Raw genomic sequence first — 17401 nt, forward strand, 5'->3', positions numbered from 1 at the left:
TACATTTGTCAGTATTCTGCAAACACAAAGTAGCCAGATAAATGGAAGCTTGGATCTGAAGTCGCTCCTTGTGACAACCAGTAAGGTGTTGTATGATACTAGTGAACCTCTCACACGTTAGTCACATTTGTATGGATTTATCAGAGGTTAATTGATTTTCACTGCTTTAAAGACTTCACCTGACATGCCTGCTCTGGTGAGTGTTGCCTGAGTGGGAGAGGGTGAATAACTCAATTATTTTCTGAGCCACAGTCAATACCTTTTAGAAGTCGCTCAATATTGCCACTTATCTTCCAGCCCGTAATCCCCTCAGTGATGTATTTAGGTCTGCTGTGTTTCTAATGTCAGTTTTCATGAGTGTTTATGACCCGAAGCTCAAGACCGAGGGTCAAAGGACACAGCAGGGGCTGGAGAAATAGCTCAGTAGGCCAGCCAAGCACACACTTTCCAAGCAGCAGGCCTGGGTTCGATCCCCAACACTGCGTGGTTCCCGGGCACTGCAGGAGTGACTCCCGAGCAGAGAGCAGGGAGTACTCGAAGAGACTCCTGTTTGTGGCCCCCAAACCACAAACCAAATTGAAATCTAGTTTCTCCCAAAGGTCTTACAGAGAATCCAGGCCTTTGTCTGGTAGAAACTTGGTGTGTTCCCACTCAAGTTTCTGGGGTCCAGTTATCATTGACCACGAGACTGGCTTAGAGTCTTCCTGCTGCATAGCTACCACATCACTGTGAAAATGCCTTTCTTCTCAAATTGTCTTTTTTTTTCTTAATGTCCAGAGTTATTCTGTTAAACTTTGCCAACCATCCAACACTCTATGGCATTATATTTAAGGCATGTGGATGAGTATTTTTGGGTTTTTTTGGGGGGACACCCAGCAGTACTGGGGTGTTGCCTGCAGTGGTGCTCTCGAGGGATTTTTGCTCTGCAGGGCTTGTGGATGGAGATTCTTTTTGATGCTGAAGGTCAAATACAACAGGTGCCAAGTAAACAAATTCCCATTTTTAGATGTTAGTCTTTCATTCCTGATCATTGGAAATAGACATCTAATAGCCAAGACAGTTCTTTCTTCAGCATTTTTTTTTCCTGTGCTCATTATATGCCCTCCACCATAATCTTATTTGGTCTTTAATTGTTTAAAAGCCTTTCTTGATTAATTGATTTCTCATTGATGTACTGTTGGCATCAAAGGGTAGTATTTGAGAGACAGTGCACTGGCATTAAATAATTAATTTTTATGATTCTGCTGAAGAATGTTTTATTCTGTTGCAGGAATTTATTTGGTGTTTGTTTTCTTTTCCCCAGTGGATACTGGAAGATGACTTTTTTTTTTGTCATTTCCTTACATTCAAAACACCAATTGGGTCACAAAATAAGAATGTTAGAATTGCTGAATTGTGATATTGTCTTAATTTTTTTAAATCAGAAAATAAGTTCTTCCTGATTGTATCTTCATCCACAGAGTCAGGAAACAGTTGGTTACCACATCCTTCACTTCTGTCTGCACATGATCATGTTTCAAAGGTTTCCCAATTAATCCCAGGGAAGCTAGAATCACTCATAATTATAATCCTATTATGCCTTCTTTATTTCTTGATGTGCTTGTTAATTCATGTGCATCCTATAGTGGTCTGTGACATAGTGCTATTATCAGCTCTTTTGTCTTTAAAAGCCTCTTGTCTACCATTTTGACTAAGATTGATTAACTGCACTTTGTTGAAATCGATCATTTTGGATTTAAAAAAATCTATCCTGTATATCTTTTCCTGCTACTTTTGCATGGTTTCATTCCCTCCCCCTCCCTCTCGTTAATCAATCTGTCAAGCCGGTGATTTCCCTTTTTGGCTTTCTTTCTCTTACTCACATTTTTTTTTAAAGAATTATTTTTTGCTTTATTTTGGTTTGGGGCCACACCCAGTGGTGCTCAGACTCCTGGTTCTGTGCTCAGAGATTACTCCTGGTGGGGCTCAGGCTACCATATGAAGTGCCAGGGATTGAACCCAAGTCTGTGGCTCGCAAGGCAGACACCCTGTCTGCTATACTGTCTTTCTGCCCCAAACTGTCTTTTTATTTCTTCTGCACCCTCCTAGGCAGCACTTTTAGAAAAAAAAAAAAGAGCAATTACAGGGGGCAGAATACTAAATTCTCCCTTCAGAACTGGCTCTACTCCTCCCTTTTCCCTTTCTATAAAATGGAAAAGAAGATCCCTCCCCATTGTGAGCTCTTGCACTAGTTTTGGGGGTGAAAATCTTATGACTGTCAACCCTTCGCAGACACTGTACTCTGCTTCTTATTTTCAGTCTCTAACTCTGTATGTGAATCTTAGCAGGTGAATCCAAATGGAAGCACCCTCATTCTTTTGTTCCTACTGATAATATATTTTCTCCTCCTAGGTACTGATTTCAACATCGAGAGTCTACCTCTGCCTCGGAAAGCCCATCACGACTGGGCCCTTTTTCACGAGGAGTCTCCAAAAAACAATTACAAGCTCTTCCACAAGCCAGTCATCACCTTGTTCAACTACACCGCCACCTTCAGCCGGCATTCCCACCTGCCACTGACCACGCAGTATCTGGAGAGTATAGAAGTCCTCAAGTCACTCCGATACCTCGTCCCTCTGCCATCCAAAAATAATCTCCGAAAAAAACTCGCTCCTCTGGTGTATGTACAATCAGACTGTGACCCACCCTCTGATAGGGACAGCTATGTCCGAGAGCTGATGGCTTACATCGAAGTCGATTCCTATGGGGAGTGTCTACGCAACAGAGACCTCCCTCCGTCGCTGAAGAATCCAGCATCCATGGACACCGATGCCTTTTATAAGATCATGGCTCAGTACAAGTTCATCCTCGCTTTTGAGAATGCCGTGTGTGACGACTACATCACGGAGAAATTCTGGAGGCCCCTGAAGCTGGGGGTCGTCCCTGTGTACTACGGCTCCCCGAGCATCAGAGACTGGCTTCCCAATAACAAAAGCGCTATTCTTGTTTCAGAATTTTCCCACCCGAAACTACTGGCAGACTTCATCAAGCAGCTGGATCGCGATGACAAACGGTATGAGGCCTACATCGAGTGGAAGCTGAAGGGCGAGATCTCTAACCCGCGCCTTCTCAAGGCCCTCCGGGAACGGACCTGGGCAGTGCAAGACGTCCATCAGGACAATTACATCGACGCGTTTGAGTGTATGGTGTGCAACAAAGTGTGGGATAATATCAGGCTGCAAGAGAAGGTGAGTGGGGCAAGAGTTGGCTTTTGGTTGGCCGTGTGATCTTCTGCCTTTCTGCATTCTTCTCCTGCAGCTGCCTCTGCGGTGCTACCAGAGAGGCCACGCCCTGCATGAAGGTTGTATGTTTATTGGCTCTCTGAGGACTGTTGGAAGTTTCTCAGTTGGTGCTTCTTCCAGAAGACCCTCAACTCTCTTTTATGGTTTCTCCCATTGGGTACCATGCTCCAGGTATTAGCAGTGACACAGGACTGCAGAAAAAGGGAAGAAGGGCAAATATTTCTCTAAATGTGCAATAGCTGAGTTTTACTCCCCTGCTAATCCTTGAGCCTTGTCATCGGTGATGGGGTTCTTCAGGCCGCTGGTTTGAAATTTCTTTTCACTAAATCAGTAGACTCTCCCTTTCCTTTCTCTGTCTCTGATTCTTGTCTGTTATCTTTTGGCACACACAGGTGCTTATTACTAAATTGAGGATAGTTAAGTCACTGTCACTGTCACTGTCATCCCGTTGCTCATCGATTTGTTCGAGCGGGCACCAGTAACGTCTCTTATCATGAGACTTATTGTTACTGTTTTTGGCATATCCAATACGCCACGGGTAGCTTGCCATGCTCTGCCGTGCGGGTGCGATACTCTCCGTAGCTTGCCGAGCTCTCCGAGAGGGGCAGAAGAATTGAACACGGGTCGGCTGCGTGAGAGGCGAATGCCCTACCGCTGTGCTCTGAGAGTAGTTAAGTAATGAGTATAATTCTTAAGGTATTTTGTTGAAAAATACTATAGGGGCAGGGGAGCTAGCACAGTGTGTCAGGTGTTTTGCTTTACATGTGGATGACCTGGCTTCAATGTGTGGTACCCTGGATAGTACCCGACCCCACCAGGAGTGAACCCTGAATACAGAGCCACAAGTAAGCCCTGCGCACAGCCAGCTATGGCCCAAAACCAAAAAGAAATTTTATCAAGTTCTTAGTAATGTCTTCAGATTTTCAGATGTTCTCCTAACATTCTTTTATTTAATTACTTTATAACAGAACTAGTTCACTTTATAGACACATAAAACTGAATTTGGTTAAGGAAATCATTGGAAATCAGGCTGCATACTTTGAGAATTTTATGAAAGGAAATTGGTTTTTAAAAAAATCACATTCAATTGTCTTTGACAGGTTTTGAAAATGATATGGCTCACATATCGCTCTTGGCTATATCCATCGTTCTCTTCCTGACTCCCACATACACATCGTGTTTTATCTAAACACTACAAAGGCACATGATTTCTGTTTATTATTTAAATGTTTATTTTGGCTAGCATATTAATTTCAGTTCAGACATATAAACTCTGTGTGGAATTATTTTGGTATATTGTGTCTATACTACATAAGGCTTTCAGGCACTAATTTGTGTATGCTTAGACACAATTTAACATTATTTCTCTAATTTTAATTACACTTGTTTATAAATGCTTTGTAACCACTTTTCTCATAAAGTCATTTATTTTAAGCTGAGTATATTGGTCAGCAACAGGAACACTAAATATTACATCATTCCTCTTAGAGTACTTCCTGGCTCCTAATGACTTCCTGTATGACCTGATTTATAGGCCACACCACAGCAGAAACTGAACTACACTCACTGTTGCAAAAACAGATAAGAAGAGTAGTAGAGACCACATTAATTGCCTGTGCCATATCAATTATTTTTTTTCTCAAGATATATCAAGGTAGAGCACAGAATTTCTGAGGATGATCATTTACCTGGGCTATGTGTCATGACGTTTTCTAAACAGAGATGAAACTCATGGAAAAATGAAAGAACTATGAAAATCTATTTCTGTACTTCACAGGGGCCCTTGGATTATTCATAAGGACTATAAAAGAGGGTGTAATCCCTGGTAACTCACTTTTTGAGAGATAAAATAAAAAATATACAATCCTGCATTTCCAAAAGAAATAGCTAACCATGGTATTTCAGAGTGCCTGAAGTTGGTGAAATTGAGTGCCCTTTTCTTGGGAGTCTTTTAGGGAACTTGGATGGAATGGGCTATTCTTCGTGTTCTCTTATTCTTCCCAGAAAAATGGTCAGCAAAGAGGATTATAAGACTTGCCTTGCATTTCAATGAACGTGTTAGGATTCTCAAAAGCTAATGTGCTCATATTGAAAAGCAGAACAAAACATACTTTGAGAGTAAATTCAAGAGTTTAGACCATTTGTTTTCATTTGCATTTATTTTACAAGATTTGTTATAGCTCTTATATGACATGCCTTAAGTAAGCTGCTTAAGTGTAAATTTCCTCAATCTGTTTCTTTTCAGAATGTCAGAAAAAATCTAATTTCTTCTCTGACTCCCTTTTCTTCTACAGTTGGTAATAATTTAAATTGTTGTATTTGGATGTGGAAAATACTGTCAGTATTTCAAATGCATTCCCTTCTTTCTACTCTATTTCTTGTCTCCTTTTCTCTCTTAAACTCATAGTATAACTATTTCTGGGTAGACAATATTATCACAAACTCAGTGGCTTGAAACAACGTACATTTGTGGGTCAGGATTCTGGCCTCGGCTTGGACAGAACCCCTGGAAGATTACAACCAAGGTGTCAGGATGAGATTCTCACGTGGAGGCTCAAACGGGGTCAGGTCTACATTTAAACCTAAATTTGTTGGCAGATTTAGTTCTTTGTTGGCAGATTCAATTCTCTGAAGTTGAAGCACTATGGTCTTTATTTATTTATTTTTTTAATTAGTGAATCACTGTGAGGTACAGTTACAGGCTAACAAGCTTTTGTGCTTGCGTTTCAGTCATACAGTGGCCGTGTGCCCATCCCTCCACCAGTGCCCATTTTCCACCACCAATGGTCCCAGTATCCCTCCCACCACCCCCACCCCGCCCCCCTCCCACCCCACCCTGCCTCTGTGGCAGGGCATTCCCTTTGGCTCTCTCTCTCTCTCTCTCTCTCTCTCTCTCTCTCTCTCTCTCTCTCTCTCTCTTTTGGGGTGTTGTGGTTTGCAATAGAGGTATTGAGAGGCCATCATGTTCCGTCTATAGTCTGCTTTTTTTTTTTGCTTTTTTGGGTCACACCTGGCGATGTACAGGGGTCACTCCTGGCTCTGCACTCAGGAATTACCCCTGGCGGTGCTCAGGGGACCATATGGGATGCTGGGCATCGAACCTGGGTCAGCTGTGTGCAAGGCAAATGCCCTACCCGCTGTGCTATCACTCCAGCCCCCTATAGTCTACTTTTGTACGGCCTTTATTTTCTTGCTAGCTAGAGGTTGTGCCTGATTCTCAGAGACAACTCCAGGTTTTGTGTCCTGTGGACTTCCCCAGTGTGACTGCTTTTATTTTTCAGCACGGCAAGGGAGTGAGGGACTCCAGTTGGCCACAGAGCCACTGTCTTATATGTATGTAATAATGTGAACCTATTCACACACATCCTCTGCCTTTGCCAAGTTTTATTGTTTAAAGCAAAGTGAAGCTGGTTGAATACCAGAAGGCAGGGTCTTAGGGGCCTTTTGAGTGCCTTCAAATCCAGTGAATCGAAGTAGTTAATCTTAGCATTGTATTCTTCCTTTAGAATACAGTACAATAATTTTTTATATAGAGAGATATCTTTAGGTAGGAGAAAGTCTTTCAGATTTGAGGAAGCCATCCCATGAGTTAGTCAGAATTTTAGTCACAGAACTTTTATTGATAAACAACAATGGTATCAACTTATTTCATGGAATTATAAACCCATTTGGGTGCCATTAAAAAATTAAAGTCTTTGGTCAGACCCGCAGACCAGTGGAACAGGGTGGAATATCCCTACACACAACCTCAAATGTATGATCATCTAATCTTTGATAAGGGAGCAAGAAATGTGAAGTGGAACAAGGAAAGTCTCTTTAACAAATGGTGCTGGCATAACTGGACAACCACATGCAAAAGAATGGACTTAGACCTTGACCTGACACCACGCACAAAAATCAGATCAAAATGAATTAAAGATCTCAACATCAGACCACAATCCATAAGGTACATCGAAGAAAAGGTCAGCAAAACCCTCCGTGATATCGAAGCTACAGGTATCTTCAAAGATGACACGCAACTGACCAACCAAGTGGAAACAGAGATAAACAAATGGGACTATATTAAACTAAGAAGCTTCTGCACCGCAAAAGATACAGTGACCAAAATACAAATGCAATCTACAGAATGGGAAAGGATATTCACTCAATACCCATTTGATAAGGGGTCTATATCAAGGGTATATAAAGCACTGGTTGAACTCTACAAGAAGAAAACATCCAACCCCATCAGAAAATGGGGCGATGAAATGAACAGGAACTTTCTCAAAGAAGAAATCTGAATGGCCAAAAGGCACATTAAAAAAGACATCACTAATCATCAGGGAGATGCAGATCAAAACAACTATGAGATACCACCTCACACCACAGAGAACAACATACATCCAAAAGAACAAAAGCAACTGCTGTTGGAGAGGATGTGGGGGAAAAAGGGAACTTTCTACACTGCTGATGGGAATGCTGACTGGTTCAGCCCTTTTGGAAAACAATATGGACACTTCTCAAAAAATTAGAAATTGAGCTTCCATTTGATCCAGCAATACCACTTCTGGGAATATATCCCGGAGAAACAACAAGATATAGTCAAAATGACATCTGCACTTATATGTTCATCACGGCACTGTTTACAATAGCCAGAATCTGGAAAAAACCTAAGTGCCCGAGAACAGATGACTGGTTAAGGAAACTTTGGTACATCTATACAGTGGAATACTAAGCAGTTATTAGAAAAGATAAAGTCATGAACTTTGCATATAAGTGGATCAACATGAAAAGTATCATGCTAAGTGAAATGAGTCAGAAAGAGAGGGATAGACATAGAAAAATTGCACTCATCTGTGGAATATAAAATAACAGAGTAGGAGACTAACACCCAAGAATAGCAATATATAATGCAAGGAGGTTGGCTCCATGGTTTGGAAGCTGGCCTCACATGCTGGGGGAAAGGTAGCCCGGATAGAGAAGAGAACACCAGGTAAAATGTGGTTGGGGACCCCGATCGAGAAGAGAGAAGCATGCTGAAAGTAGACTAGAGACTGAACATGATGGCCACTCAATACGCCTATCGCAAACCACGACACCCAAAAGGAGAGAGAACAAAATGGAATACCCTGCCACAGAGGCGGAGTTGGGGGGGAGATGGGATTGGAGGATGGGAGGGATACTGGGTTCATTGGTGGTGGAGAATGGACACTGGTGGAGGGATGGGTTCTCGAACATTGTATGAGGGAAACACAAGCACGATACCCTCATGGTGACTCACTTATTAAAAAATAAAGAAAGAAAAAAAATTAAAGCCTTTGGATGGATCACTGTATATCACTGTCATCCCCTTACTCATCGATTTGTTTGAGCAGGCACCAGTAACGCCTCCATTGTGAGACTTGTTGTTACTATTTTTGACATATCAAATACGCCACGGGTAACTTGCCAAATTTTGCTGTGCGGGCGCGATACTCTCGGTAGCTTGCCAGGCTCTCTGAGAGGGACGGAGGAATTGAACCCAGTTCGGCCGAGTGCAAGGCAAACACCCTACCCGCTGTGCTATCGCTCCAGCTTGGATGGATGTGTGCTTTAATTTTCTTCTGTAAATTCCTGGGAATGGAATGGCTAGATTACATAGGATATATGTATTTAACATTATAAGAAAATAGCATCTTTATTCCAAATTTTTATCCCCACTAATCAACATTGTATGAAAGTTCCATTCATTAGCAGGTGGGTTGACCTTAATTTTTTTCCCATTAAAGTGGATACTTAGTGCTACCCAACTGTAATTTACTTGATATTGCTTTAATAACTTAATAATAAGTATCTTTTGCCAGTTTATTTGCCATCAGTATTTTCTTTGGTGAAAGATCTCTCCTATTTTTTGGTGCATTTTTATAAAAATTATGACATTTTGTTATTTTTCATTTTATGAACTTTTTGTTTTTATGAACTCTTTTTCTAAGAGTTTTTCTTATAGACTGTCATCTATAAGTCTAACATTTTCATCTAGTTTGTGGGTTGTCTATTTTTTGGCCATGTATTTTGAAGTGTGAGTTGTGTTTAATTGTTTTCTATTTTTTTTTTTTAATTTGGGTCACACCCAACTGTTCTCAGCTGCCAGGGTTTGAACCTGGGTTGGTTGCCTGCATGGCAAGTTTCCTTGCCCACTGTATGTATATCTCTCTATCCCTAAAGTGTAAGTTAAAAAAAAAATTTATGAAGTCTAGCTCATCAAATTTTATCTTCAGAGTTTGTGTTTTCTGTGTCCTGTTAAAAAAATCTTTGCCTAAACCAAGATTCACATCTGTTTTCTTCTAGATCTTTTATAATTTTGACTTTAACATGTAGGTCTGTGATCTTCCTTGAGTCAATTTTTGTTATGTAGCATTTGCATACATTTGAATACACATAAATATTCAAATACATGCTTACCCATTTTATTTATTTGTCCACATAGATTTTGGTTTCAGTGTTTTTATTTTTATGTTTTACATTTTAGTGATTTTAACTCTTATCATTCTTCTTCTTCTTCTTCTTCTTCTTCTTCTTCTTCTTCTTCTTCTTCTTCTTCTTCTTCTTCTTCTTCTTCTTCTTCTTCTTCTTCTTCTTCTTCTTCTTCTCCTTCTTCTTCTTCTTCTGCTCCTCCTCCTCTTCCTCCTCCTCCTCCTCCTCTTCCTTCTTCTTCTACTCCTCTCTTTTTGGGTCACACCCAGTGATGCACAGGGTTTACTCCTAGCTCTGCACTAAGGAATTACTCCTAGCAGTGCTGGGGCAGCCATATAGGAAGCCGGGGATGGAACCCAGGTCAGCCGCATGCAAGGCAGACGCCCTATCCACTGTACTATCTCTCCTGCCCTAATTCTAATTCTTCTTCATTTGGGCTTAATTTGCTCCATCTTTCCCAGATTTCTTAAGATGGACCTTGGCTCACCAATTTTAAACTAATATTTTTCTACTGTACCGGTTTAGTAATACATATTTACGTTTAATCACTTTCTTAGCTGTACCCCACACTTAGATGGGTGTTGAATATAATTAATATTAATTCTGTTCAAAATATTTTAAATTATCATTGTAATTTATTCTTTTGACCAAGAGTTATTTACTCGCTTATTCTTTCAGGTTTCATATCTTTGGATATTTTCCAGATAACCTTCTGACATTGGTTTTTTTCTACTGTCATTAGAACATATATTTTATGAATTGAATTATTTAAAATGTATTGAAGCTTGATTTATGTCACAGAAAGACTATGGTCTATCTTGATAAAGTCGAATATGAGACAATAATGCATATTCTATTTTTGGAGAGATGACAGTTAGGTTGAAGTGGTTGGTTGTGTTGCTCAAGCCTGTAATTCCCTTTTATCTGCATGCTTCTTTTATTCACTGCTAGGTGTAGTGAAATCTCCAACTATGATTGTATCTTTGTCTACTCTTTCAGTGCTGTCAATTTCATGTATCTTCACCTCTACTATATTATACTGCATATGTAAATGTACAGTATTGTGCCTTATTAAACATGTTATTTTTTTCTAGTATGCCTGAAAAGTGCCTGGGAATTGTGCCTTGGGCACTGAAGGGAAGAATGCTGACTCTGTGGGAATTCTGTATTGGAAGCTGCATAGAAGGGGCTGCAGCTATAGTACAGCACATAGGGCATTTGGCATATGGCTGACCCGGGTTCAATCCCAGCCTCATCCCCTGACAGTGCCATGAGTAATTCCTGAGTGCAGAACCAGGAGTAACCCCTGAGCATCACTGGGTGTGACCCTCCCCCGTTCCATAAAAATAAAACTGCATATAATCCCTGTGTTTTAAGTACATTGATTTGCCTGATGCCCCTCAAAAACATAGCCTGAATAGAGAGCTTGCATACAATCATTTTATCGGGGACGGCAATCTCTGTGAGCCAGAGTGAGGGTAAGAAGAGGGAGACCAAGGAGGAGCAGAGTGGACTAGCACCGGCTAAAGCAACAGATGGCTTTAGAGTGGGACCTCAGCGCCCCCTGCAGCGGCATCGCTCCTCTTAACAGCTTTCTCCGTAGGAAGGAAGCAAGAGGTTATCCACTGCTGCTAGCCCTGCTTTGCTCACTGATCTGTCTCATGAGGAATTAATTCTCTCGTGTTTTAGGATGTGCAGGTCAGTTTGCTGTGAGTCAAAAAGTAGCATCTGTGATGGAAATGTTAGTTCAGGAAGTGAAAGGTACGGGCTCAGGCCAGAGGTGTTCTGTCTGAGGTCTGATAGACCAAGGAAGAGCTAGAGCAGGAGACAGTTTATGGAAAAGAATCTGGGGTGATACGTAAAAGGGGTCGAATGCAGCCTGTACCTTACATCTTTCAGATTTGTCTTTTCTTTTCCTTCAGGTTTCATACAACAGTTTTTAAGAATTATGACGAGGATGCCATCACCCACGAGAAGAAGTGTAAATCCAGTTAGTCATAGAATTCTTTGAAACTGTTGACCAGCATAGGTCTCTAAAAACCCCAGCAGTTAGTGAAACAATATCTAGACTCCACTATTACAGTTGGACCTTTCCATGTTGATCATATAGTTTTTTTAATTAAAAAAATTTTTTATTAGTGAATCACTGTGAGGTACCGTTACAGACTTTACTTTCATGCTTGCGTTTCAGTCATAGAATGGTTGAATGCCCATCCCTCCACCAGTGCCCATTCTCCACCACCAATGGTCCCAGTATCCCTCTCCCAACCCCACCCCACCTCTGTGGCAGGGCATTCCCTTTTGCTCTCTCTCTCCTTTGGGGTATTGTGGTTTGCAGTAGAGGTGTTAAGTGGCCATCATGTTCGGTCTATAGTCTACTTTCAGCCGTCCTCTCCCATCCCGAGCGGTCCCTCCTAGTACCCTTTACTTGGTGTTCCCTTCTCTACCTGAGCTGCCTTTTCCCCCAACATGTGAGGCCAGCTTCTAAGCTGTGGAGTAATCCTTCTGGTACTTATTTATACTGTTCTTGAGTGTTAGTCTCCCATTCTGCTACGTTATATTCCACAAATGAGTGCAATCTTTCTAATCTTTCTATATCTGGCCCTCTCTTTCTTACTCATTTCACTTAACATGATACTTTCCATATTGCTCCACCGATATGCAAATTTCATGACTTCATCTTTTCTAACAACTGAATACTATTCCATTGTTTAGATTTACCAAAGTTTTCTTTAACCAGTCATATGTTTCTGGGCACTTGGGTTTTTTCCAGATTCTATCTATTGTAAATAGTGCTGCACGAACATACAAGTGCAGATGTCATTTCTACTATACTCTTTTGCATCTCCAGGATATATTCCCAAAAGTGGTATTGCTGGGTCAAATGGGAGCTCAATTTCTAATTTTTTGAGAAACTTTCATACTATTTTCCAAAAGGGCTGAGCCATTCGGCATTCCCAGCAGCAGTCTGTGCATGGTTGACTTCTATCTTCAATGCATCTTGGTCTGCAAAGGTAGTTGCTACAATTTCTATCTTTCTGATTCTATTGAGGTATGTTTTGTGACCTAGCACACGATCTACTTTTGAAAATGTTCTGTGTGCACTGGAAAATAAATGTGTATTCTTTCTTTTGGGGATGCAAAGCCCTGTATAGATCTATTAGCCCTCTCTCTTCTATCTCTTCCTTCAAAGGCAGTGTTTCTTTTAGTTCTTTTTGGATCATGACAGCATCTGTCCATGACTAAGCTCTTAACTTATAGTTAAGCATTAGGCACTTTGGCCAGGCCCATCTCGATGCCAGGGTAGCACATAGCTCACTGCTTGTCCTGGGTCCGTCCCATCCCTCGTGGGGACCCTGCTTTTGGGGGTGCTAGGAAGTAAAGGCAACTGAGGCTTGGGTTGAGAGAACAGAATGGGTACTGGTAGAGGGATGCCCAGGAGGAAAATATCATGTAGAGTCAAATGTAACCCCAGGTTACAAAAGCATAGCATGTGCTACAGTCTTCCTGTGCCCATACAAAAGGACACAGCTCTGAATAAACTATGCCAAGGACTAAAGGAAAAGAGAAAAACAATATTTACAAGTCAACAGAACACAAAGAAAGAAGTTACAAATAAACACAGAAGAAAGGGAGCACTGTGCTGGGAGTAACCCAAATAAACCTAAACTACCTGAGGCTATGTTATCCTACAGTATCTCAGTCTTCACAGTATCGCAGTATCTCCCTTTTAACGTTCTCACCCCTTGAACCTTCCTGCTCCTTCCTCAATATTCCAGGGCATCTTTACCCCAAGGACTGTCAGCATTCTATGTTTCAAGAGGCCACTCGACAAACCATGAGGACCAGTTTTAGATGTTCTTGCCAGAACATTGAATTCCTAAATAGTTCCTTGCAGATTCATAAAGTCCCATTTTGCCTTTTAGTCCTCCCAGCTGGTCCAACTCCTTCAGGATAAACTCCCACGCAGCCATCCCCAATTCTTGCCAGTATATCAGAGGCAGGTCCTCCAGGTTCTTCTCCTGTCACGTAGGGTAGTTCTTCTCTGCGCAAACACTCTTCTTTCCACCCATTTGTGGAGCATTAGTAATAAGAGATAGTCCTCTCTGTTTTGCTGGTGCTTCACTGCCAGCAGTGCAGCTTTTGTTGCCACCAGGTGAGTCATACTTTCTCAGGCTACTCCTGCTCCCCAGTTATCCTAATCTAAGTGCTACAGAACACAGAGATGGAAGCAGAGGCATTTGTACTTGCAGTGGGAGTGCAATCCTAGAGGTGTGAGAAACACTGGAGTGAAGCTGACGGAAGCCCAGGGTCCTCATGGCCTGGTGCCTCTGAGCAGGACCGAATGGTTCACTGGCTGAACTCAAGTCCCAGAAGCTGGTACCGCATCTCATGACAGTTCCTTTAGAGTGAGAAGGGGTGAGAAACTTACCCCTTGCTTCCGGTTTCCCTGTGATCAGAAGTTTGCACCACTGGGCACAATCCCCTCTCCCATTCAGGTTGTCTATTCGCACATGTGTGTTGACCAGCGTTCATGCACTGGCATGGTTACATCCCAGGGCCGGAAGTGAGTATGCCACAGGAAGTGTGCAGCTGTGCAGGTAAAGCCTGTATGTCTGGCATGAGAAACATGAGAGGTTGACAGTTCCCTACAAGGCATCGGCTCGAATACTCTCTAGCACTCGTACGTGTCTATAAAACACCTTTACTCCCTGTGTACTGACTCTAGCCTAGAGACCCATCATTTCGCTTTCTTTGGAGGCTATACCTGGACTTTTGCTGAGGATGCGGGTGGGGGAGGAAGATTAGTTTCTTTGTTCAGAGTGATAGAACAAATGATCCTTTGCTTATGCAGACGACTAGATCTCACGTCTGTTTTTGCCCTATCTTTACATTCACTTTCAGAAATTCTGCTACCTGAGTTCTCAGCTCTCTCAGCGCCTTCTGCAGGATAGATGGACTTGTTTATCTGCTTTCCCATTACTCTTTAGAACTCAGATTTCTCAAACCAACTGAATCATTTCCCACCTATCTGTTTGCTTTGCAGTTCCAAAATGTTGCTGCTGTTGTCCCCATTACTTTGATTTAAAAAAATTATTGATAAAAAATATATATAAATAAGAATTATTGATAAATCTATGCTTTCATGAGGAAAGCTTCATCATTATAATTGCAGTACTAAAGTGCTACTAGTAATAATAATCCTGAGTCATCAAATGGAACCTGGCGGGCACTGTAAACACACTTGCTGTGACCCCCTCCCCCACCCCACCCCTTCCTCTGTTCCCCTCAGCTAACCAGAGTTCTATTGACAGTGTCCACAGGCTTATTTTTATTTAATTTATACATTCATTTTATTTATATTGCATACATGGATTAAGTAATCCAATATTTCCTTTGACCTATTTTGTTTTGCATATTGCCCCAAATTTCTTCCATTTTGCTGTCGAAGGTAAAATACTGTCTTTTTAATAGCCAAATAGAGGGGCATGTGTGTGTGAGAGCAAGGAAGAGAGAAAGAGAGAGAAAGAAGGGGGGCATGTGAGACACACAGAATTTATTCCCTTTTTCCAACCATCAATTAGTGTTACTTGGGTTGTTTTCAATGTTTTGCTCTTGTGAACCATGTAAACTTAAGGGTGGGTATTAAGTCTTACTGGTCCTCATGGTTTGTTGAGTGGCCTCTTGAAACGTAGAATCCTAACAGTCCTTGGGGTAAAGATGCCACAGCTTCCCTGGCATATTGAGGAAGGAAGCCAGGAGGTTCAACGGTGAAAAAGTTTAAAGGGAGTGACTGTGAAGACTGAGAACCAACTACCTGAGTTTGTTCCATGAGAGGACCAAGAAGACAGTTTCTTCACCATGTCAAACAGAAAACACTGAAGGATTTGAGTTTCTTTACCCAGAGATTGATGAGCATTATCCTCTCTAGACTGAACCTGGGAGTAGGTTTCTCCTGTGGATTTAGGGCCCCTATGAAAAGGGCAAAAGCCATATAGCACTGTAGCACTGTTGTCCCATTGTTCACCAATTTGCTTGAGTGGGCACCAGTAACATCTCCATTGTGAGACTTGTTATTACTGTTTTTGGCATATCAAATACGCCACGAGGAGCTTGCCAGGCTCTGCCGTGCGGGCAGGATACTCTTGGTAGCTTGCCCGGCTCTCTGAGAGGGACAGAGGAATCAAACCAGGGTTGGCCGAGTGCAAGGCAAACGCCCTACCGGCTGTGCTGTCGCTCCAGCCCCAAAAGCCAAATATCAGCACTAAACCGTTAGTGGCAAGGAAGAAGGAACTGTGTGAAACTATGCCAGAATGGCATGATCTCAGCCCAAGAAGATCAAGACATCTTAAAAGGTGAAATGAGCAGGGCCACGGAGACCATACAGCGGGTAGGCACTTGCCATCTATGATGCCAACCTAGGTTCAATTCCTGGCACCCATGATGCCAGGAATATGGTCCCCAGAGCCTGCCAGGAGTGTTTCCTAAGTGGAAATGTTTTTGTATTCTTTGGATAACACTAATGTCGTATCAATTTCTGTTCCCATCAACAGTTACTGGAGTCCCCACATCTTTGGCAGTGCTTACTCCTTTTGCTATAGGACATTTCCACAGGTGTTAATGCTACCACATTGTAGCTTCCATTTTTATTTCTCTGATAATCTAGTGATGCTAAACATTTTTACATGCTTATCACCATCTATATTTTTTTGAAAAGTGTCCATTCAAAACTTCTGCCATTAAATTTAAAAATGTTGCTGTTGCTTTAGAGTTGCATGAGTTCTATATATGCCTTGCATTTTAGCACCTCACTGGCTATTTACTGTATAACTAGTCTCTCCCTTATAGGAGATATTCTCTCCCTTTTGTTCTGTTTGTGGTTTTTGTGTGTGTGTGTGTGGGGGGTGCACATGCAGCAGTGTTCAGGGCTCCACACTTAGGGATCACTCCTGGCAGGCTCAGGAGACCATATGGGATGTCAGGGATTGAACCTGGCTCAGGCCTGTGCAAGAGAAGTGCCCAACTAGCTGTACTATCTCCTCAGGCCCATATTTGTTTTTTCTTTTGCTGTATACATGTTTTTCAATTAAATGTAGTTTCAATTATTTATTTTAGGGACCAGAGCGGCAGAACTGTGGGTATGATGCTTGCCTTGCACATGGCCAACCCTGGTTTGATACTCAGTGCCCCATATGGTCCTCCCAAGTTATGCCAGGAGTAATCCCTGAGCAGAGTCAGGAGAAGCCCTGAGCACTGCTGGGTGTGTTCCCCTCCAAAACAACAACAATAGCAAAACAATTATATATCTTTGCTTTATTTCCAGTTCATTTCCCCCTAGATGTGTTTGGTATTCTGCTCTTATCCATAGGTTTTAATACTTTATTTCTTGGCATGTAGTTTTGACTCCTGGTCTCTTTTTTGCTTGGAAATTTAGTTTCTTTTCCAGGTGATAGGAGATTTTGGCTCTCAGTTCTCCAAATAGGATTTTCTATCCACTTTTCTCTCTCTTCTCCTTTTGACCCTTTAATACAGCAGTTGTTCCTCACAGTGCAGTGGGCTTTTCCATTGTTTTCATATTTTCCAGAACGTTTTTCTATTTACTCTTCTATTTGGGGGGTGTTTGGCTGTTGTTGTTTTTTCGTAGTGATGTTTTCCAACTCATCAATTCTGTTAACTGCTTAATTTAC

The 17401-nt window shown here is 41.8% G+C and overlaps 1 protein-coding gene across 5 annotated transcripts in view; it reads left to right on the forward strand.

The window, feature by feature from the left end:
* The window catches only part of FUT10 (fucosyltransferase 10), a 176426-nt gene that overhangs the window by 55859 nt on the left and 103166 nt on the right, over positions 1-17401 (forward strand). For all 5 annotated transcript variants that reach the window (XM_055123721.1, XM_055123720.1, XM_055123717.1 and 2 more), the window contains exon 4: positions 2392-3227. In XM_055123721.1, the coding sequence (XP_054979696.1) occupies positions 2392-3227 (836 nt within the window). The remainder of the gene's footprint in view (positions 1-2391; positions 3228-17401) is intronic.

Source organism: Sorex araneus, chromosome 1, assembly GCF_027595985.1.
Source record: "Sorex araneus isolate mSorAra2 chromosome 1, mSorAra2.pri, whole genome shotgun sequence".
Classification (NCBI taxonomy): domain Eukaryota; kingdom Metazoa; phylum Chordata; class Mammalia; order Eulipotyphla; family Soricidae; genus Sorex; species Sorex araneus.